At 47.5% G+C, this 22692-nt stretch overlaps 1 protein-coding gene across 1 annotated transcript in view; it reads left to right on the top strand.

Moving 5' to 3' along the window:
- Window positions 1–12219, top strand: part of ITSN1 (intersectin 1) — a 196710-nt gene extending 184491 nt beyond the window's left edge. Inside the window, exons 34-40 of the mRNA XM_069474971.1 lie at window positions 3094–3261; window positions 7340–7552; window positions 8627–8748; window positions 9796–9878; window positions 10202–10285; window positions 10719–10892; window positions 11934–12219. Of these exons, the coding sequence (XP_069331072.1) occupies window positions 3094–3261; window positions 7340–7552; window positions 8627–8748; window positions 9796–9878; window positions 10202–10285; window positions 10719–10892; window positions 11934–12082 (993 nt within the window). The 3' untranslated portion in view covers window positions 12083–12219. The remainder of the gene's footprint in view (window positions 1–3093; window positions 3262–7339; window positions 7553–8626; window positions 8749–9795; window positions 9879–10201; window positions 10286–10718; window positions 10893–11933) is intronic.
- Window positions 12220–22692: the final 10473 nt, after the last annotated feature.

Here is a 22692-nt window from a genome sequence, read left to right as displayed (position 1 = left end):
CATGAATGTGTTAATATATTTGCATAAACATTTTTCTTCAAAATTTCTGTACAACAATATATAATGAACAAAGTTAAAAGAAAAATGACAGGCCAGGCACAGTGGCTCACGCCTATAATCCTGGCACTCTGGGAGGCCGAGGCGGGAGGATCACTTGAGGTCAGGAGTTCGAGACCAGCCTGAGCAAGTGCGAGACCCCGTCTCTACTAAAAATAGAAAAAATTAGCTGGGCAACTAAAAATGGAAACAAAAAATTAGCTGGGCATGGTGGCATGTGCCTGTAGTCCCAGCTACTCAGCAGGCTAAGGCAGAAGGATTGCTTGAGCCCAGGAGTTTGAGGTTACTGTGAGCTAGGCCGACGCCACGGCACTCTAGCCCAGGCAACAGAGTGAGACTCTGTCTCAAATTAAAGAAATAAAAAAAATAAAAAGACAAATGACAAATATAAACTGGATATACACATTTTTAACTGTACATAAATATGTACCAAAACATAAATAGGTATCTATAGCTCTTATAAGCACTCTTACAACTAAAAAAAAGACAAATGCTGCAATAGAAAAACAGGTGAAATATATATGTGGAAGTTGCTGAGAGGCAGTGTAGAGCAGTGAAGAGCCCATAGACTGCTGCCAAACTGACTAGGTTTGCATCTGCATACCAACGCTGTGTGCTTTTGGGCAAGTTGCTTAACCTCTCTGGGCCTCAGTTTCTTGTCTGTAAAATAGGGACACTAATAGTACCTACCCCATAGTGATGTGAGAATTAATATATGTGACTTAATATATGTGAAGTGTCTAGCTCATACTAGGCAGTATATACATGTTAGCTTTATCATTGAGTATACTTATGTACAAAAAGTTCAAGTTCATTGGTAATAAAGGAAATGCATAACAAAACAAGAAAATACTTTGGCTTTCTAGATTGGCATATGTTGGAAAGACTGTGGGTCCCCAGTGTTGGCAGGGAGGCTGGTGGAAGGTAAAGTGGTACAGCCTTTTGGAGGCAACATATAGATCAAACTGCCCTTTCTCCTGGTGCAGCAATCCCACCTCTAGGAATTTATTCTAAGGAAATAATTTGAGGAATATTGAAAAGTTGAAGACAATATGAAGTTTTATGAAAAGGGAACTATTTCAATGCATTGAGGTTCACCCTTGCAATGATACATTGTAGAACCCTTAGGTATGATAGTATAGAATCATAGGAAATGGACATGAAGTGATGTGTTATAAAGCAGTGTACAAAATAGTACAGTGTATCAAATGGTAGCGTGACCTAATTTTATTTTTAAAAAATTATATATGTATTGTATTTAGCAAAGTGTATTCACAAATATATACATACAGGTTCTCTCCGGATGAGAAGATTATGGGTGGTTTTTAGGGTCTTTATAACTTTCTGAATTTTGTAAATTTTGTACATTGTACACTATTACTTTTATAATTAGAAATGTCAATAAACCTGTTTTCATTTTGAAACAAAATGAATCAGTTCACACAAGCCAGCAGTGTGGGCTCCCAGTCAGAGTGGTGGTCCTCAGACTTGGCTACACTTTAGAGTCATCTGGAGAATTCTAGAAGATTCTCAAGCCTGAGTTCCACCTCCAGAGATTCTGACACCGTCGGGGATGAGGCATCAGATTTTCCAAAGGGATTCTAATGTGCACTCAGGATTGGTCTGGAGGTTGAGAGTGTTGCTTGAAATTGATTGGTGGACACACAGGACCCAGTGTGTGTTTTGCTCAGTTTGAGCACCTGCTTAGGACTTTAAATCAGGGTATAACTTTGAGATGAGGTATTATTTAGGGTAAGGTTTGTTTAAATTATTTGAATGTGGACAAGGCCTGGGGAAGTATGTCCTCAACACTCTCCTGGTGCATTTCAAAGGTGGCTTAGGGTCTTTTCTAGAGTACATTCTAGAGGACAGGGTAATGACTATTTTTAGAGGCCTCAAAAGCCTTTGAAAATCTGATGGAAATTGCTATCACTTATTGAGCACTTTCTAAGGACCAGGTGCTTTGCCGAGGTGCTCCACTTGTACCAAGTCATTTAGTCCTTCAGACAACCTTACAAAGGAGGTGCTATTAATATCCTCATTGCTCATATGCGGAAACCGAGGCTCAGAGCATTTATGTGACTGACTCAAATACTGGCTGGTCTGTGGCTAGGAAGGGACTGTAACCAGGAGGTCTAGCTTCAGAACTAGCACCCTTCACTGCTGGCTTGGGAAGGTCCGCTCAGAAAAGCACACATTTGCTCCGATGTGTCTGTCTGCATGCAGTTCCAGAGGTGCACGGATGCCTGCAGCTGTGCATGGACCCAGGAAAAAGCCAGTCTCTAGGGGACATCTGTGCAGGGTGCCCACTGCCCTTGCTGCAGCCACTGCTCCCCTCGTGCCCCATCTGCATGCCAATGCTAACCAGCATGCGGCACCCTGCTGCCCTCAGACCCTCATCAATGGGTTGATGGGACACCATCAGTTCAAACACCAGAATTGAATTGTTAAGTTCCCCCGGGTGAGTGAGCAGGTGCTAAAGGAGCACAGAACTGGGACAGGGATGCCTGGGTTCTGGTCCCGGTCTCTGGGCCTAGTTTCTTCCTCTGTGAAACAGGGTGAAGATTTTCAAAGAGCAACTCTATGGGCCCTTCTGGCTCTGTGGTTATAGGTACCCTCTGTGATGCTGCGAGTGTGTGTGTGGGTTTAGGGGTCATCCCGGGATGCTAGTGTTTTGCAGGACAGGTCACACAGCTTGCCCTGGGACATTCAGGAGTGTGGGGCTAGGCTGAGGCCTTGAGAGTGGGACTATCCATTGCCTACTGGTGGGAGGCATAGCCCCCAGTGGGCCAACGAAGAGGAGAGGCTTCCTGCAAGGCCACCCACTGGAGCCAACAAAAAGCAGCCCTCACGTCCCGTGTCATTGCCACGGTGGGCGCTCAGAGCTGCGGTTGCTCGAGTGGGCACCGTTCAGGACAGAACTGTGCCCTGCCTCTGCCGGGCCTGCTCCTCCAGGACAGCGGACGCCAGGCCCACCCTCATTGCCTAAGAGGGTGACCTGACAAGGAGGGGCTTGTTTTGTGTTCTCCTATGTAGATCCTGGAGAACACTCCAGAAAACCACCCCGACCACAGCCACTTGAAGCACGCCCTGGAGAAGGCGGAAGAGCTGTGCTCCCAGGTGAACGAAGGAGTGCGTGAGAAGGAGAACTCGGACCGGCTGGAGTGGATCCAAGCCCACGTGCAGTGTGAAGGCCTGTCCGAGGTAGCCGCCTCCGGGCTGGGACCCGGCCTCCCCTGGCTGAGCCTGGGCAGCCAGCCTGGAAGAGGACACGAGAAATCCTGATCCAGCCTGCAGCTCCCAATCCCTTCAGCAGTTTCTCCCCTGCTGTTGAATCCATCCACTGAGATTTTTATTTCAATTATATTATTTCCCATTGCCAGAAGTTCTACTTATTTTCTCCTGTCTATTGGTTTCTTTCTTGTATCTTATTTTTTGCTAAAATGTTCATGCTTCTTATTTATTTCTTAACACGTTTTAAACATATTCCTATATACTCCGCATCTGATAATCACAATACCTAAACTTATGGGTCTCATATTTTTGCCTGTTGTTTCTGCTAGCTTCTGCTCAACATGCCTTGTGTCTCTGCATGTATTGTGATTTTTGTTTTGTTTGTTTTGAGACAGGGTCTTGCTCTGTTGCCCTGGTTAGAGTGCAGTGGCTTTATCATAGTTCAATGCAACCTCAAACTCCTGGGCTCAAGTGATCCTCCTGCCTCAGCCTCCCAAGTAGCAGGGACTATAGGTGTGAGCCACCACACTCAGCTAATTTTTCTATTTTTTGTAGGGATGGGGGTCTTGCTCTTGCTCAGGCTGGTCTCGAATTCCTGGCCTCAAGCGATCCTCCCACCTTGGCCTCCCAAAGTGCTAGGATTACAGGCGTGAGCCACTGCACCTGGCCATGTATTGCGATTTTTGACTGTGAACTCAAGTGTTCCTTGGAACTGTACCCGTGGGCATCTTTGCTGTCTGAAGTGGCATTCCTCCTGAGAGGATTGCTACCAGGGTCACCCTAAGTTAACTTAGAGGGGCTTGGGGAGATCACGCCAGTTGTGTGCATTATGGTTATAAACTTGAGTGAGAGCTGCCTGGTGGTCACAGATTCTCAGGGGCATATTTTCCTTCAATGCACCAAGGCCAAAACCAGAACAGTTTCTTGCTCGTTCCTTCTGTGCTTGAGCTTACTTGTCCTTCCCCCTCTGGCTCCAGCTTTTTGTGGAAATCTCCTATTAGACCCCTCACCTTGGTCCTGGATACGTCTGTCTCTGCACCCTGCGTAGCCATTAAAATGGAAGTTCAACATCACCAGATTCAAGAGAGACCCGAAGAGCCACAGCTGGCTTTGGCGCTCGATTATCTTCCAACGTTCCCATTTTCATTCTGTTTTTGGCTTCTGCAAATTTCTTACTCTGTTTTTCTTTTGTTTTATTTTATGGCCAGATTGCTTGCATTCAAAACAGAATCTTTGTATTTTACTCAGTTTTTTTTTGTTTTTTTTTTAGTTTTTGTTGGGTGAGTCATTCAAAGTATCTAGTCCAGCATACTTCCAGAAACAGAAGTCTCTCCTTTGGTTTTTAATTCTCTTCTTGTCATTTAACTTTTCCTCCAGTCTCATTCATTCTTTCTGCCTGTTTTTTCTCTGTGCTTCTGTTTATACATGCATGTGTGCACACGCGAACACATACAAACAGGCATGTACACACACACACACACACACACCCCCCATTCACTAGGACATCCCAAATGCTCAGGGAGAATGTGTCTCCCTCGTCCACTCGCCCTGTGGTTTCTTCCCTCTCATAAGCTTCAAAGACAGTCACTGCCTGGGGACGTCACCACCCCTGGTTCCTCTGCAGACCCACCTCTCGTCCACCTTTGGTAGCAGTGGGATGAGCAGAGCTGTGAAGCAGCACTGTGGACGTGGAGGCGATGGCCGGGGGGCCCCCTCTGTGGACTGCCGTGTGCTGTGCAGTCCGGGGCAGGCTTTGGTGGACGGGCTCACGGATTCACTCAGCTGTTCAATCATCCCACGAGCATTTGTTGAGTATCCGCCCACGTGCCATCATTCCTGTACCATTGCTCGGTGCTAAACCCTGAGGACGTAAAAATAAGTAAGACACGACCCCCCCCTCTCTGGGAGCTTTTGGTCCTGGAGGAAGCTGGGGGCTAAACCGACACTGACGATACCACGTGCAGAGCGATGAGGCCGAGCCGGGTGCCGAGCGCTGTGGGAACAGGTGATGGGAGGGGGTGGGTATTCAGGGAGCCCTGGAGAAGGTGGCCAGGTGTCGCAGGATGCAGATGGCCTTCCAGTAAAGGCTGGGGCATGGAGCATTAGGTGTGGAGGGCCCACGCTGAACAGGGTATCGGGGAGGAACGGAGAGCAACGACGGGGCCGTAGGTACAGGGCAGGAGTATGGGGCAGGCTGAGGCCCGGCAAGGAAAGCCCATGTGTCATTCAAAGCGATGTTATTATGACTTGATCCTGAGACAAGGGACCCGAGTGGCTCCTGAGCTGCCGGGCAGGAATGCTGAGGTGGCCACATGCACTTTAGAAGGGGCCCTTCCTCCCCTGCGTCTGACAGCTACAGCGAGAGGGACTCAGTAGGACTGAGGTCTTCATCCTACGATGTTCACAAGTTCTCGTCCTTAGATTTTTTCAGCTTATGTGCTCCCTTTGAAATCCGATTTTTTTATTGTCCTTCTTTACTGACTGGTCATTCCCAGCTATTTGGCACCTGCTTCGGTTTTGTCTTTATGGTGTGCATGGTGACGGGAAGGGCCACGCTGGCTTCTGTTTCCTGACTTACGATCACAGTATGGACCCCGGGTGGCCCATGTTGGGACACACACCAGTGATTCAATAACTGCTGTCTTTGGCATTCTTGTCTGAAGATAGAAAAATGTAACTGCTATTTCCAGCTCACATATATTCGGTGTTGTCCTGGCCTTCATGTCATCCTTCATGTCGTTGGATCCAGTGACACTTGCCTTCTCTTGACTCATTGTCCCCAAGCGGCTTGCACCCTCTCTTGACAAGCAGGAAGGGCTAGACTGGTCTGCAGGCTCCGGTTCAGAGGGCAAGGGGCGAAGAACATACTCTGAGGCCCCCGTTGTAGTGTTGCCTTCAGTCTTTCGGGTCCTCAGAGCCTCTCTGGGAGGTGAGAGGCCGTCCTTCCTCTTTGTGGCTGAGAGCAGAGGGCAGTGGCCACTTCCTTTGTCACCTGTAGGTCTCCAGTCACAGAGGTGCCACTGAATCTTCCTCCCACATTGGAGGTGGAGGAGGTGACAGGTGGCCACCAGCATCTCTGGGAGGACACGTGTTGTGAACCCATCAACCCTTCACGAATACTCTCCTCAGAGAAGTCTGTAGAGCTTGTAGCTCAGGAGAGAACCTTGGCCTTGAGGGCTGCTGGGTGGAGCGGCCCCTGGGCCAGGTGTGTGGGCAGGTGGGGCCGTGAGAGTCTGGCCTCTGCCTGGGTCACAGCCTCGCCTTGCCTTCCTCGGTCTCCCCCCTGCTGTCCAGAAGGGGCCTTCGTGGGTTATCTGCACCCCAGCCCCCCACTGCCTCTTCAGAACTTGCTGGCATGAGGGGATAGACCCCAGGAAGATGTCAGAGCGGCCCTCAGTGAGGGTCGGTAAGTGGAGGGACACAGCTGTCCCCTTCGCATTGTCCAAACGAGTGGTTCAGATGAGACACAGTACAGTGTCTGTTCTGTTTGGCATCGAGGTGTCACTAAACACCACTGAGTTTTGCAGTCACACCTGTGCTAGGGGCCTAGACTCCAACTGCACTTTGGAAAGCAGCATTTGTCCCATGGCAATGTACACGGAGAGTCCCCGCTGTTTCTAGAAGAGCAAAGGACTGTTGTGCCTGTGTGGGGCCTTCTCGCTGGAGCCGGTTCCCAGCACCCCAGCACAGCGCTTTGCGCAGAACAGGCAGCCCCCAAGTCGGGAGCCCACTGGGCCCTTTTCTTCCTGCTGCCCAGGTTCCCCAGTAAATAACAAAGCGCACCAATCGCACCCCAAGACACTAGCACAGCCCTGGGGGGAGAGCCTTCGGCATTGTAACCGAGACTCCTCTTGATACTCGGAACCCCCACAACCACGGTTTTGACTGACTTTGACTTTTTGGCACCAAAAGGCACTGCCTGAAGTCCCCAGAGCTGTCCTTGCTCTGTGCCTAAGACACGGGCCTCAGGTTCTGCTGGAGCCCAGGCTTTCAGCTACAGAGAAACCAAAACAGCGTGTCTTCTTTGGGTTTTGTTTTCCTTTCTCAGCAACTCGTGTTCAATTCAGTGACCAATTGCTTGGGGCCACGGAAGTTTCTGCACAGCGGGAAACTCTACAAGGCCAAGAGCAACAAGGAGCTGTATGGTTTCCTTTTCAACGACTTCCTCCTGCTGACTCAAATCACGAAGCCCTTGGGGTCTTCTGGCACTGACAAGGTCTTCAGCCCCAAATCCAATCTGCAGTATAAAATGTACAAAACAGTAAGTTCGATTCTACATTGTACTATCAGGGTTGACCTGTTCAGGGAGGAAAAAGTTTCCAAAAGAAGCCAGAGTTTTAGCAGGGTTTTGGGCTGTGGTGTGGAGCAGAAGGCAAAGGATTTAGGGTGACCCAAGTGGGGGATGGTATGAGTCCCATGGCAGTTCCAATAACACACAATTCGATTCATGGAACATCTATTCGTTCCCAAATGGCTGCCGTGGGTCCCCTGGGATGTGACAAAGGTTACAGTCTAGTGTACAGATGAGGCAGGAAAAAGCTTGTGAGTAGAGGTACACTCACATGCCATCAACTCAATTGCCCACGTCACCTTCCAAATGGTCCCAAAGCACCCCCCTCAAACTTCTCCAGGTAGCTTGCAACGTCTGTGCCTCTCACGTTTCCAGCAAAGGCCTCTCTAAACAGTCGAGGTGTGGAGAATTTCCCTAAACTGTCTATGTGGTCTGCTCATACGTGCTTGGCTGTGTTTTTGTGTCTTTGAGTCATGGGATATTGTTTTTCTAAGTTTGTCTGTGTGGAGATGTTCTTACAGAAGAATTTTCTCTGAAGCAGCAGTTAGCTTTATTTTGGGAAAAAGAGCTATGTATTTATACAGATTGTTACTAGAAACTGTGTGAAAATCTTTGGAGGGACTTGCTTGGATGTAGCGGTAGAGTGAATTGAGACTGTTTGCTGTTTAGGATGTACTTTGGGAAACACAGGCCAGTCGAATCTTTTTCGGAAGGACTTAACAGTACTTGCAAAATGCGGGGGGGGCGGGGCGGAAATTCATATCTATAATTTGCAATATATAAAAGTCGATATTAACACAAAATCATTATTCTGATGCTTACTGGAAAACACGTACACCTGTAGTCTGGTTTACTGGAAAACACCTGCAAACACACACACACACACACACACACTCGCTCAGTCTAGGTTACTGAAACACACATGTGGTGCACACACACAGTCTCGCTCACTAGGACACGGTCACGGAAGCACACACACTCACAGCGTACTGGAACACGCAGAGCCGCAGCCTACGTTTGTAACGCCTGTGCATCACCTTCCAGCCTATCTTCCTAAATGAGGTTCTGGTAAAATTACCCACCGACCCTTCTGGAGATGAACCCATCTTCCACATTTCCCACATCGACCGAGTCTACACCCTCCGAGCAGAAAGCATAAACGAAAGGTAAGACCTGCTGCCTTCCTGGCACTGGGCCCCGGGCTTCCGCCAGGTCTAAGACACATCAGGGGCAGTTGATAAATCAGCAGGTCCCAATATTCCCCCGTTGCAATGCCATAACCCCTGGGGGGGGGCATGACACTCTCTTCTAGAGCCTCTCAGAAGTTTGACACATGGCATGAATTTTTCAAAATAAAATGGATTGAAACTAATTTTGCTTGAAATTTTTTTTTTTTTTTTTTTTTTTTTTTAGAAATTTTCAGCATTCTTTGAGATAAATGGGGCATCTCAAGTTTTCCCGGATTTCCCAGGTGGCAGAGGCCAATAAAGAAGTGATTTGGGGATTAACAGGACCACCCAAACCTGAACCCCTCCTTCCCTGGCTCACTGGGACAGGCATTCTGGATCCCAGAGCTGTGGGTATTTGGCTTCCATCGTGTCTTCAAGACTCTGCCCTGGAGCCAAGTGAAATAGATCATTTTCTGAAGGGTGAACTTGACACGAGGCCAACAACATTCCAAAGAGCATTTGTGCCAAGCAAGAAAATTGGCTAAAGTTATCGTGCATATGGTTCTCAGAAAAAATGAAGGAGAGACGCCATCCCCAAATGCTTCCTCTTGGGCGCGGGTGCTTTGCTCTTTCACATGAAGTGGTTCTTAATCTGGGAAAAGGTTTTTGTTCCTCCCTTGGGTGATTTCATGAGAGAGATCCCTCTGTCCTTACGGGGTTAGGCTGATCTGTGATGCTCTTCAGCAAGGGAGGAAGAGGAGGCGTGTGCCATCTCTTCCAAGTCAGCTTCTATCATAGATTTTCTTCTACGGGGACATGAATGCGGGTCTTGAGTACACACGTAAAAATGTCCTTCATGCCTTTCTTATTGATGGTAGGAATAAGTATTAGCATCCTGTGACATAAAAATCAGACTCTTTCGTGAGTCTTTGTTGTTCAAAGCAAAGGAACAAAGAAAATAGAGTCCTGGAAACAGAATTTTAACAGACCTGAAGCCTTTTTCCTGAGTTCTGTTTGGCAACCTCCTGTCTTTTTCTGTCCAAGGACTGCCTGGGTGCAGAAAATCAAAGCTGCTTCTGAACTCTACATAGAGACTGAGAAAAAGAAGCGGGAGAAGGCGTACCTAGGTAACGTGTCCCTCGGCAGCACAGCTGGGTCCCCTGCACAGCAGGGGTCAGGGGACCATTTGGCTGGACCCAGAATCCTGGGGGTAGAAGATTCCCCCGGCCCAGAGCAGGGCGTGAGGCGGGATGGATGTGAGCGTGGGGTGGGATGCAGACGGCAGATGGAGGACACAGTCCAGGGGCAGGGAAGCAGGAGTTTAAGGAGAGGAGGGGAGAATTACTTTTGAGTACGGACAGGAACATAAAATGGATTGCGATGCAGACAGAGATCGGACAGGAGTCATGTTCAAATAAAGTATTTTGTGTTGTTTTTCTTGCCATCATAGTTCGTTCCCAAAGAGCAACAGGCATTGGAAGGTTGATGGTGAATGTGGTTGAAGGCATTGAGTTGAAACCCTGTCGGTCACACGGTAAGGCCCCAAGAAGCCCCCTTTAAAGCTCAGGCTGTGGGGCTGGAAGCCTCATTCCCAACACCCCACCTGCTTTCAACCAAATGTCCTGTCTCCATACTCCCCAATTTCCTTTCAGAATCGGTTTTTCTAGCATTTACTCAAAACCTGGAGGTTTTTTTTTTTTTTTTTTTTTTTTTGTTATCATTTCTACCTTTGTGCTCTTCAGAGCGATCTGAGTGGCTGCATCCACAGTAGATGTGACACAAAGTGAGGAGACAGGCAGGGCCTAATTTAAACGCGGTTTGTCTAACTATCTGTTCTTAGTTTAAGTGTGATGTTGAATTGGAGTTTTCGCTGAGATGCTCTATTTAATGCCACCTATTAAGCGTGACAAAGGGGGGATCAACGTGAAGTGTCATTCCTGCCCGGCAAAGGCTTTTGTTCACTCCAGGCAAGAGCAACCCGTACTGCGAGGTGACCATGGGCTCCCAGTGCCACATCACCAAGACGATCCAGGACACTCTGAACCCCAAGTGGAATTCCAACTGCCAGTTCTTCATCAGAGACCTGGAGCAGGAGGTCCTCTGCATCACCGTGTTCGAGAGGGACCAGTTCTCACCAGATGGTGAGTGGGATGTGGCCCCTGTGGCCCTTCCTCCTTCCCTGTCACTTGGCTGTGTGCATAAATGTTTTCTTACCTGAGAACTTGGCACCCAGAGTTCTTTGGGCTTCCCTCCCAGAGAGGAGGTTGGCACAGGACAAGACTCAGCACCCCCGGAGAAGCCTTCCAGGGGCGTCTCAGTTAGTGTGGCCAAAGCCTACTTGGTCTGTTGTTGTGCCAGCTGCCCTGGACAGACACAGTCTTTCCAAAGCAGGTGACTGCAAAGAGCCTCAGCGTGGTTCTTCAATCCTTGGCAAAAAGCCATGCTGGAAATGCATAAAACCAGCAAATGGAGCAAGAAGAACATTAGCCCACGACAGGTGCAGCAGAATCAATCAGTGCCCTTTGGGTGACGTTTTTGGTTAGGCAAAGGGATGCAATTGTGCTGGCTGTACGATTCCTTCAACCAGCTTTCCGTTTCTGTTGGAGCCTGGAGAAGAACAGTCTCTGCCCAACCACCCAAAGACACTATCCCTCTCCTCTCCCCCAAACCAGTAAAAATCAGAGAGTAAGTTTAAAGATTATGGCCTCAATTTAATTATAGTGAAAGGAATGTAAGTGCTGGGAGTGAGGGTCTGATCCTGGTATCATCTGCGTGAGGCTTAAATGGCTCCATGAAGCCTTTGGCTTTTAGTTCTTTTTATATGAATTATCTCACCATGAGTTAGGGATTGTTGGTGTTTGCCCAAAGACAGTCACGTAGCTGTTTAAATGTTAGAATGTGACCCCCAAGTCTGGGTTCTTCACCACTATGCTTGCTGTCAGCTTCTAATTCTGAAAGATGAAGATTTGGGGTTGGATGTTTTTTTTTTTTAAATGAAATATCATGACGCAGTGACAACTCTGTTGGGGAGTAAGTTGGAAATCCTAGTGTTGGTCTCGCATGAGCGACCAGAGAAGAGGGGAGAGTATAGCAGTTCCCTGGGAGATTCCCAATATGCCAAACGCATGCCTTGCAGAGAAGGAATTCTCTCTCTGAGCAGAGTGTGTTTGCTCTCCTTTCAGATTTTTTGGGCCGGACGGAGATCCGTGTGGCAGACATCAAGAAGGACCAGGGCTCCAAGGGGCCCGTCACAAAGTGTCTCCTGCTGCACGAGGTCCCCACAGGAGAGATTGTGGTCCGCCTGGACCTGCAGTTGTTTGATGAGCCGTAGGGGACGGGCGCGCATGTGCTCGGCAGAGCTCCAGCCCCAGGCGGCACCTGCCGTCTGGAAATCGTGTTCCTCTTCTAAGAAACCACTGCTGGGTGTTCAGCCGTGGGGATATGGGACAGCAATGACAGGCCCCTAAAAGCTTCTAGGAATAATTCTCGACAATCCTCTCCACCACCCCCCAAAGAGTTTCCCATTTTGTGAAACAAACTGTGTTTTCCTCTGTCCTCGTTGCAGATCTCATCGTGGCTCCTGGGGTGTCTGAGTCCCACGGCCCCCAGGGGGTGCTGTCGAAAGTCTGGCCCGGCCCTCAGTTTGAGGGATGGGTCTGGTTATTACAAAGTAGATTTATAAATGCAATGTCTGTATTTTTGGAGAACTCATGTTACCCTTTTACTTCTTACCTCCATCAGCCCCCAAGTAGACTCCTTGCTCGGTCCTGGGTGTATGTTTGAAAACAATGATGATGGTCCCGTGGTTGCTTCTGAATCCCACCCACACAGGGGGGTGCTGCCCTGGGGCTGATCCCTTGGCGTGGTGGTCTCCTGGTTGGGCCCTGGCTTAGCTCTGTGAGGAGCTGGTCTGAGGAAAGTTCCAGCATGTGTGCTGTGATAGCCGTTCCACCCCGCTCTAGGCCTTGTGTCGATGTATGTTGATGAAAACACGCCGGCACACCTTTGCGTGAGTCAGTTCTGACCCCAGCGTGCTTAGAGTATGGTCACAGAAGCTCTTTGTCGACACAGTTAGTCTCTGCTGGATCAGATCCCTGCAGGTCACCGGAGAGGCAACTTTGGGATGTCATTGGGTCCGTGTTGGAAAATTCCCCTTTGGCTCAGAGCCCTGTGATGTTTTGTGATGAGAATAGTTACTGGTAACCACTCCAAGCCTATCCTGTGCTCCAATGTGCTGGATCCCGCCTGCCGTGGGAAATTTCAACAGCTGTCTTTGCTGGTATGTTCCCCCAAAAGCCGTGTTCTGGATCCCAAAGGTGTACAAAGGAAAAATGTCAAGCTGGAGGTGGGGAAAGAAAAGGAAGGAAATCCATCATGTGGGGAGGGAAAGCCCTAGCAGCACGCAAGCCTCGCCCACCTGGCGCGGAAGATGGCAGACTCTTTCCCATGCTGGCCGTGCACACGCCACCCTCTCAGTAAGGGAGAGGCACGTGCCCATTGCCAGAGTCAGGAGGGCAGCACCATGTGCCAAGCTGTTTGGTTTGAGTTCTTTGATTTCTTTCCCCCTTCAGTGTCCGGGGACAGGCTGGTTAATTAGATAGTAACTTGATTTGCTAATGAAAAGCGTGGGCTGTGTATTTTGTGCGCATGTTAATGTTCTCATAATCCCAGTTTCTTGTGGTCATGAAACGTTCTTTGCACGTTCTCTTGGTACCAGAGTCTAGCTTTCCTGCATTAGATGGTGTTCGCTTTGATCGTAGGTCCTTAGAATTTAATTAGGATTGTAGAAGTGCTTTCTAAATGACAGCGCCAGCACAGTGGCAGCGTACTCACTTTGCTGGGACCTGAATGCGTAGTGTTTTAATTTCCCATAAGAGCCCGGTCACATTTCAAGCAATTTTTAAAAAGTGTGTGTTGGAAAGGACAACAAAGTTTACATTTCATACTTTTAAGAAATACTTTATTATTTATTTATTGAAGATAGTGTAGAATTTTATATCGAGAATAACAGACATAAGTATTTTTTGAAACAAGCAGATGTTAGAAACTTTCAACAGAACATGTTATAGACCAAGTTTAACTTCAGGCATGCATTTGTTTACCACTTCCCAGCAGAAAACATGGTTAAAATACTTTAAGTTTATATTTTTTTGACATTGTTAAGAAACTTTTAAATTAAACCTATAAATAGACATGCAACTCATGCTTTCCTATTTCTATAACCAATAGAGCTTGTTCAGTATATTTATGAAGAACATATTACCAGGATAGGAAAAATAGTATTAAATGTGTAAGTGGGAGGAGTATGGGTCATCATTCTAATCTCTTTTTTTCTACTCTGTCTTTTCTTCATTGACTTTATTTGCGTGTCAATGTTGGACATCACTGTTCACGTCCGTAGGGTGTGGTATGCACAATGACAAGCATGACCTTTAGGTCCCAGGTCACCCACTCATAGTGTCCCATTATTGCAATTAACGTAGCATGAAAAAGCAATATGTGAGTCTTTTTCCCCAAATGACTCTAGTGAGCACCCTTGGGATGCTCCTCCGGGGTAGCAGGCTCTGGATTCATGTCCTTGTAGTTACTGGTGTAATTTGTCATGTGACCCATTGCGCTGAGGGATGAGTTAGGCTGGGCCTGGGATCCGGCTGTGAAGCTCACGGTGGTGTCAACAGGATGGGGGGAACGTGGGTGACACGTGGAGTCTCAAACCCTTGGGCATCTTTCCTTCACTGCTACCTTCTTGACCATGAGGGCTGTATTTCATAGAAATATGCAGAATATGATTTCTTGTCAATAAGGAGCCTGTCTCCTAGCTCTTTGATTTCTAAATATAGAGTTTCTCTAGGCCACTGCATGCTGGCGTCCTGTGCCCACCCTTTTAGAGCCCCCTGCAAGCGTGGCTCTTCTCTGAGCCACACTGCCAGCTCTTCCTGCACACTCTGACGTCCTCTCACCCGAGAGCGGGATTTCCTGGTTACATGGCTCTGCTCTGACCCTCAGTCGTCCCTGAGAACTATTCTGGGGTCTCTGAGGACAGGAGCCCTTGGGATGGGCCCTCCTTATAGACCAGCTCTCCCGCAAGGACAGGCCACATCCTGGTCCTCTGGGGCAGGGCTTCTCTGGCTGCTGCCGCGCCTGGCGGGTAGATAGACAGCAGCATCTCCCAGAACCAGGGCTGCTGTGACCATGAGAACCACAAGATGTGGGCCATTCAGATCCAGCCTGGCCTAACCTGGGAAAAGGGACCTTGCTAGGCTGGGGTCACCAGGAATGCTTGAGAAACTGGAGCCAGAGTCCCTCGTTTCATTGGATAGTATGTCCCTATCCTCTGCTAGCAGAGGTGAAAGCTCTGCTCCCAAAGAACATTAATGTAAGAGAGGACATTTTTTTTCTTTTCTGCTTTTTGAACAACCTAAAGTCTGACCTAAGTATATGATAGTAATCGATTTCATCTGGTTGAGTAGCCCTGAATTTAATTGAAAAAAAAAAAATTCCATTAGAAAATGGATAAAGTGCTCGCTTCGGCAGCACATATACTAAAATTGGAACCATAGAAAATGGGCAAATTGACCACGTGCAAAATATCTCATCTCAGTGACCTGGTGCCAAATCCACAAGTGTCCCCCAGGGGTGTGTTCTGGAGGTCGGGGGGTTAGATGCTAGGGCCACTGGGGGAGGACGGTTGCAGGTCTGTCTTCCAAGGCCAGGCCGACTGGCTTTCTCTCCAGGAGCTGGCTGGGCGAACACAGAACCACTGACCATACAGAAAGAGCGTGTTCTAGAATCCGATGAGGCTGGAGATTAAGGAGAAATAGATAAGGGACTTCCGGTTTTCTTTGAAAGGTGGAGATCTTGGAGTGTATTTTAGAGTTTGCCAATAGCTTGTATGAGGAGAAAAAGACTTCTCTATCTCTACTCCATGTAGTGTTTTCTAGTTGTTTGGGCCTTTTTGATTCATAAGAAGAAAATTTGCTTTGCTCGTGTAACGACTGTAAGAATTTCCATTGGAAGCAGGAAGTATGATTTGATTTGATTTTGTTCTTCTCCCTTTCCTTTCAAGGTTGGAGACATGCTTTATAGTAGACTCGAGCACTTTTCCGTGGACACGTGGTGTACGTTAGTTATAACAGGGTCATTTCAGGCTTGAGGTTAGTGTGAGATTAGCAATGGGGCTGCTTGGTCCAGATACACTTATGCTTTATAAGTTTAGAGCATCCTATGCCAGAAAGTGAGGAAATGAAAACAACCGTACCTTGATGTTTCTGTTTCCTTTTAGGGTAACAGCTTTAGCTCATAGCAGACAGGAGCGTAATAGGTAGCCCCAGACACCAGTGGCACGGTGAAGCCCTCAGACAGTATGGTTTGATCCATCTTAAGAAGCATTTGGTAAAACTCACACTTCCTTCTCTTTGCACCCTGGGGTGCTGAAATGCCTGCCAGGGCCTTCCCCTCACTGCCGGAACGGCCCAGGTCGGCTGCCAAGACTCCTCTGCCAGTGCCCTGGGGCATGTTTTGTAGGAGCCACTTAGTATTGTGTAAATATCGTTGGGATGTTCATTCTCCTCTCCGCTGGAGTGGCCCGGTGAGACCGAATGCTTGTGTTTCTCTCTGTTTCCGATTCATTCATTCTAAGAACACACAGAAGATGGATCCTTTTCTGAGAAGGCTGGGGTCAGGTCAGGGTTGATTGGCCAGCCCATGTTCTGAGACAGATCTCAGGGACAGAAATGGGCTTGTACAAATGATGAGTACTTCCCTAGAACAGCCCTGACCTCCCTGGATGAGTCGGGAGGGGCAGGAATTACAACATAGGAACTGTGACATTGATCCATCAGCCTCTGTCTACCTTCCGTACATAAACCGTTCCCTCTAGGGACGTTCAGTGTTGATAAAATGGAGGCATTTTCTTTCTTTCTTTTCTTTTTTGCAACTACACTGCAATGCCTCCCTGCCTTGGGCCCCCTTCTAGAGGAAGGCAGCCCTTAATCGTCCATCAGGCCGCACTTGCAAGGTGATACTGTAAAGCAGCATCAGAAAGACTGAGGGTGAAAAGAAAACACAGCAGCTTGCTCCAGCTGGGCAGACTGGCCTTGCAGGCTAAGAAGAGCCTGGGGAGAGCTGGCCTGGGGGCCGAGCGCTCACTCCCTCCTTGGAGGAGAGAACCCGCAGGTCAGACCTCTCCAGGGGAAGCAGCCCTAGACCCATCTGCAACCTCTGCCACCCCCACGGGCTCACCAGCCCCGTCTCTGATGAAGTCGTGGCTCTGTCTCTGCTGTCCTTGTCACCGTGGCTTGTCCTTCCTAGGCAGTAGCCCCTAGACCAGGACCAGCCTTCTAGAGTGGGTGTTTCCCATGACCCCCTGTGTATTTTGATTCTATTTTGAATGGTTCTGATTAATGTTGTTTTGTATGGGATTATTCTAAGAAACAATGACGACCTCTATGGTTAGGTAGCATAATGACCACCCATCTGCCTCTTTCTGAGTAAAGCTCCAGCTCCTGTGAACTGGGAAAGCAGGTGTTTGAGCTAGAGGAAAGGAAAGTTCTAGAACTCCCATTTCTTCACCCTGATAACAGATCCAGGTTATGTTTGCAGGTCATCAGGCTTCCAGTAAGGTGCTTAACCTTCTGTCTGTAGGAGCCAAAAAAGAATCTATTCCTGATGAGCATGGAAACTTAGAACATCCAACAGCTCTCTACCTTGGGAGTGTTAAAACCCAGCCGACAACACAGCACACGGTCTTATCTCTGGGTTGTGATCTCTCAGTAGGATCATCATAGTGCATTGTTCATTCAGGGAGTCGTCCTCATCCTAATCTAGGCCACCGCCCGAGGGCTGGTGGGCAGCAAGCATGGGCCTGCCTTTGTGGCTTTCGACCCTAACTGTAGATCAAATTTTAAGTCATTGAAATAATACCCAATGCTTATAAAAATTCATGTCCACCTCCAAATAACTATTTCGGTTCATGCAGCCTCAGTGAGTTCCTCTACTCAAAGGATCCTTCTTTACTCTGGCCTTGGGGGAACCAGATAACACTCACATAATAATTTTTCAACACTGTGTGTGGTTGTCATATTTCAGGGTCAGTTTGCCCCTACCATATGTCAGGGTGTTTTGTGAGTTGTGTTTTAATAGGATTCTGTTCTATTTTCTATACCAGCCTATATTGTTGCTATTAATATTATCTGCCTAATATGGATATTTTAGTCTTCAAAGCCCACCAAATAAAACTGTGTTCAGAAGTGGGCTTATTTGGTCAGCCTTGAAAAAAATCCGGTGTTTCTCTGATATTTCCTGAGAATTAACCGGTAGCTAAGGTTTCTTTTTATGAAGTGGTAGGAATGCATATTTTCTTCTTCCAGGAATTCTGGTTTTTTACTTTTATCTTTTAAAAGAATAACATTCCTATGTGACTGCTTCTAAAACTATGTTCCTTTGCATTTCTCCTCTTATACTCAAATCTCTTATTTCCTCCCGTCTCTGTATCTAAAGAGAATGGGGGTCTAGGGCAGACAGAAACCAAAGAAAGGGTGGTGGCTTTGCGGCGTCTGGCTGAGTGGCAGCAGCTGCCTTTCTGTATATCGTCACCGCTGGGGTGGAGGCGTCTCCCTGTCGGAAACTTGCTGATCCCACTGGCGATCCCAAGGTGCTTGCTCCACCTGCTGCAGCTCCGGGGCATTGCTCTTGTGCAAAGCGCTGAAGAAATTGCTGGTGGTTGTGTGGGGTGGAGGGAGGGCAGGAAAACTGTGACTCAGAGCTAGGAATGTGGGCCTGGGAGGCACAGGCAGAGGCTGGAGAGCGAAGGAAGCTGGTTAGGCTTTGTGTTCCCTGCTGCTGGAGTCAGGCCTGTGCCTAGTAGGTCCTTAGCCCTCCTCCCTTTTCTGCTTAGTGGATGCCTCAAGTGTGCACTGGAGGCATCCTTAGGGCAGGTGCCTGATGAGGACCCTGTCCCCAACAAGGGTCCTAGAAGTCAAGTCTGTTCTACTTGGAATGGACAACAGAGTCTCTACTCGTAGACTCAGACTTCTGGAATTTTAAATGGAGAGAACTGTTTGTTGGTGGGATGCAGCCCCTTCCTCTGTGTATGGGGGTGTGTGTAAGAGTGTGCACTGGGCTGGGGGAGAATGGCTGTGCGGATTGGACGGGGAAACAGTGACCATGTGGCTCCAACCATCCTATAGTCAGGACCAGCCACGTGATTTGTGGGCTGAGTGCAAAATGAAAATGTGAGGCCTCTTGTTCAAAATGATGAAGCATTTCAAGATGGTGACAGCAGAGCATGAAGCCAAGCTCGGGGCCCTTCTGAGTGTGGCACCCCGGGGTGACTGCACAGGCCACACACCCGTGGCCACACACTGTGTTCTTGGTTGGTTTCTGAGGCAGGTGGGCTCATCTTAGGTCATCTTACTTTGAAAGGTCTCCCTGGCAGGGAGCTGGGTGGATGTACTTTTCCAAATGTCTGCAGGTGTCTGGGAGTGAGCCTGCCTCTACGAGGCTGTGACCTCCCAGCTGCATTCTTCCCAGAGGACCCTACGTATGGCTTTTAGGTAGGGCGATGTTAGGAGAGGGAAAAGAACCCACTGGCCTCAGCTCTAAAAGACCACGACTCCCAGGAGGCAGCTGACCATGGAGTTGATGGTCCTGCCGTGTGCTTGTTGCTTTCTTTCACAAGCTTTTGCTCTCACTGCCTGGAAGCTCCAAAACTCTTGCAGTTCCACTTGCTTTTTGCAACTAGGTCCTATTTCTATACACAGAGCAATAATCCTCACTATGTTTCCTGGTTCTGTCTGGGATTATGTTTGTTTGCTTGGTGAAAATGTTGACAGAAGGTCAAACAGGAGTTGCAAACCCATCTCACATGGATTGGATTGCATCACCTTGAATGAGATAGCAAATGATAGCTTGGTTTCCATGCGTCATGCAATCTTCCAAACTACGGCAGGTTCTGAAAGTGTCCTCTAAGGACACTTAATCAATATGGTGTCAGCATTCGTTTTAATGAATGAACATTTTGAGGCACATTTTATAAATCAACATCCTTAAAATGTCATCTGGTAAATATTCCCTGTGTCAGGAAGTAGATATTCTAGCAAGATCTATGTTAATGATATTTAATTTTAGACATGCATAAACATCGATGGCCAATAGCCTAAGTATATTTGAACTGTGAAATGAAGCCCAGATCTTGTCTGCTGTAGCCCCACAAGCCGAAGTCTGTGCCCTTCGCATCCTCTTCTTCTTACCCCTTCGTACCCCCGCATAGACAGGGGAGTCGGGCCCCTTCCCCTCCTGTTGTATTGCCTTAGCCCCGTAAGCTTTGTATAGGTGGTGAACATATGTGTAAATACTTGTATACAGATGAGAAACTGCAACAAAAAATGTTCTGTGTATGATAATCAGCTCTCGGCATCTGGTTTTCTGCATTTTATGCTGTTTGCAGCTAAAAAAAAAATGCAGAATCCTGCTATATAAAGGGAAAGGGTTGTGCTCTTTAAGTGGTTTGTCATGAAATCTCTGCCGTTATGTTCCTGGGAATGGCCATGACTAAATGTATACATGGTACGTAAGAGGCTATGCTGTCAAATGTTGCATAAACTAACACAGATTCTGTAGTGGAAAATATTTAACTTGTTACTGTAAAATGTGATTTGTCATTGAGAGATTATTTTTCTGTGTGTATATGAGAGTATTTTAGGAATCTAATTTAAGTGCATAAAACTATAGAAACAAATTTTAAATCTATTCCAGGAGTAGAAAATGCTTAATCAGATTACTTGGGTTCAACTCAACTAAATTTCTTATATTAAAAAAAAATTCCAAGTTGTATATGTTAGAAATGCAAAAGAGTCATTTTTCCCCCTGCAGGGAATGTGATGAATTTCAGTGAAATGGGTGGTGTGATAAAATGAAGTTTCCTATAGCTATAACAGCGGATGAGACCTTGGTGTTGCGTTAAAAACTGATTTATACAGATAACATATTCTGGAGGGTGGTTGCATCGGGAAGGAGGAGAGACTTGAGAGCCTGATTTGTATGAGATCCATGCGCACAGAAACTTCCTTGGGTTCGTGGATTAGTTGGGAATGTGCGGCTGACCTAGCTGTCCCACTAGAGCGTTCAGGAGAGTTCAGGGAGGCCACTCCCTGACTTCTGGGTCACCCTTTCCACTTCTCTATCTGGATGGATTAGCATATCCCTTTAGTGTTTGCATTGTCCATGAAACTTCCTGGTGCGTCTTCACCATCTCTAACTGTTGCACGGCCAGTGGGTGGATGCATGAAGTTTAGGGTTTCTGGGTTAGGCTGTTTTGGGGCAGGCAAAACAGGCAGCACAGAGCAGTGTCCCCGATGGAGACCCCAGGGGCAAGAGACCTTCCTCCGCTTTCCCTTCCCCTTCCCAGAAAAGTTTCAGAAGTTCAGGCTGCTTCTGGGGCACAGACCTTCTACACTCGGCCACCAGAAATGTCCCTATAGGCCACCCAAAGAGGATCCATGAAACTCTGTGTCTAAACCTCTGAGAGATGCATTCAGAAGTATGTCAGGAGCGGGCAACCCCATGAATCCCGCCTCGTCTAGCAGGCTGGAGACACTACAGCAATGAGAAAAGCTGGTTCGTGGTGATTCGGGGGCATTGCATAGCGATCACTGTTTGTGGAAAGTTCAGGGCCAGTGGCTTGAAAGGACATCTGGACAGTGTGTGTTAGCTCTTCAACATTTCTTTCAATAAGCCGTGTGCATCTTAATGCTGCCAATCAACAGCCGAAGTCCCTTTTTTGATAGGCCTGACATTGGTAAGGCTAGAGTCCAAGTGACTTGCTGGACTTTGGAGTGTGGGAAGCTGTGATTTCTGGAATCCGCTGAGGCATATGAATAATCTGCAAATCGCCTTGAGGAACTGTCCATGTGGTCCAGACTGGCTTTATTCTCAAAGATGGAGCCGTTTAGCGATCTCTTTGTTCAGGTGTTGCCTGGGAAGGCCATCTCGGGGCCAGCAAGTAGAAGGCGAGGGCTCTGGTCCACCCACACAACTAAGGCCCTGACTCTTCTTCCTTAGAACGGTTTGCTGTCTGCCTGGGGGGGAAATAGACTGTGGATGGGAATGAGTCGGGCAGTCAACTGTGCCCTGGGCCCTGGTGGTTTCAAAAAAAGCCAGAACCAGGCACCCTACCCAGTCATGCTGGCAAGCCCTCCCAGTTAGCTTTTGCTTGTTTGGAAAAGAATGTAACCAATCATGACCTTGTGTTTCCAGTGATGGGTGGGCCACAGTGCTGGTGGCATGTTGCTCCCTCACAGCCCTGCCCAGGGGTAGGACCAGGCCACCCCCTTGATGGATGTGCTATTGATTGTAATATACTTCTGTTGCCAAATAATGGTAATGTTTAATTTCCCATAAAAGAGAGACTATATTGTCTGCTATGTAATGTTAATGAAATTCTAAAAATTACTAGACACTATTATAAATTGTAGAATTATGTATTTGTCTAAGGTTTGATGAAACAGGGCCAAAACATTTAAGTTTTTCCGTTTAAAAGAAGCTGGGGTTAGTTTTGCTGTTTGAGTGTTCCTTTGGCAACTTACTATGTGTGAAATGTTAAATTTTACCGATTCAGATTATGGTAACTGAGATTTGTTTTTATTTTTCTTTAAACCAGTAGCAACATCAGTACAAATTGCTATTCCTGTGTATCTTGAACTTAAAAGAACAATCTCTTCAAAACAACTCTATGGTCATTTTGACCTGTATGGTTTAAATTCAAATAGTTCATGAATAAAATGAGAAAAGGCAACCCTGTTACCGTGGATTATTTTGGATTCTTTCTGCCCTACCCCCTTTCTGAGCACACAGAAAGTTAACAGCCTTGCAAATGGTGTCTCTTCCTTGGCTGTAGTTGTACGAGGAAAATTATGCAAAAATAAACTTGAAAAACAAAATGAA

Source organism: Eulemur rufifrons, chromosome 7 (genome assembly GCF_041146395.1).
Source record: "Eulemur rufifrons isolate Redbay chromosome 7, OSU_ERuf_1, whole genome shotgun sequence".
In the NCBI taxonomy this organism is placed as follows: Eukaryota; Metazoa; Chordata; class Mammalia; order Primates; family Lemuridae; genus Eulemur; species Eulemur rufifrons.
The sequence above is the reverse complement of the archived record's forward strand: the minus strand, read 5'-3'. Positions and strand labels throughout refer to the sequence as shown.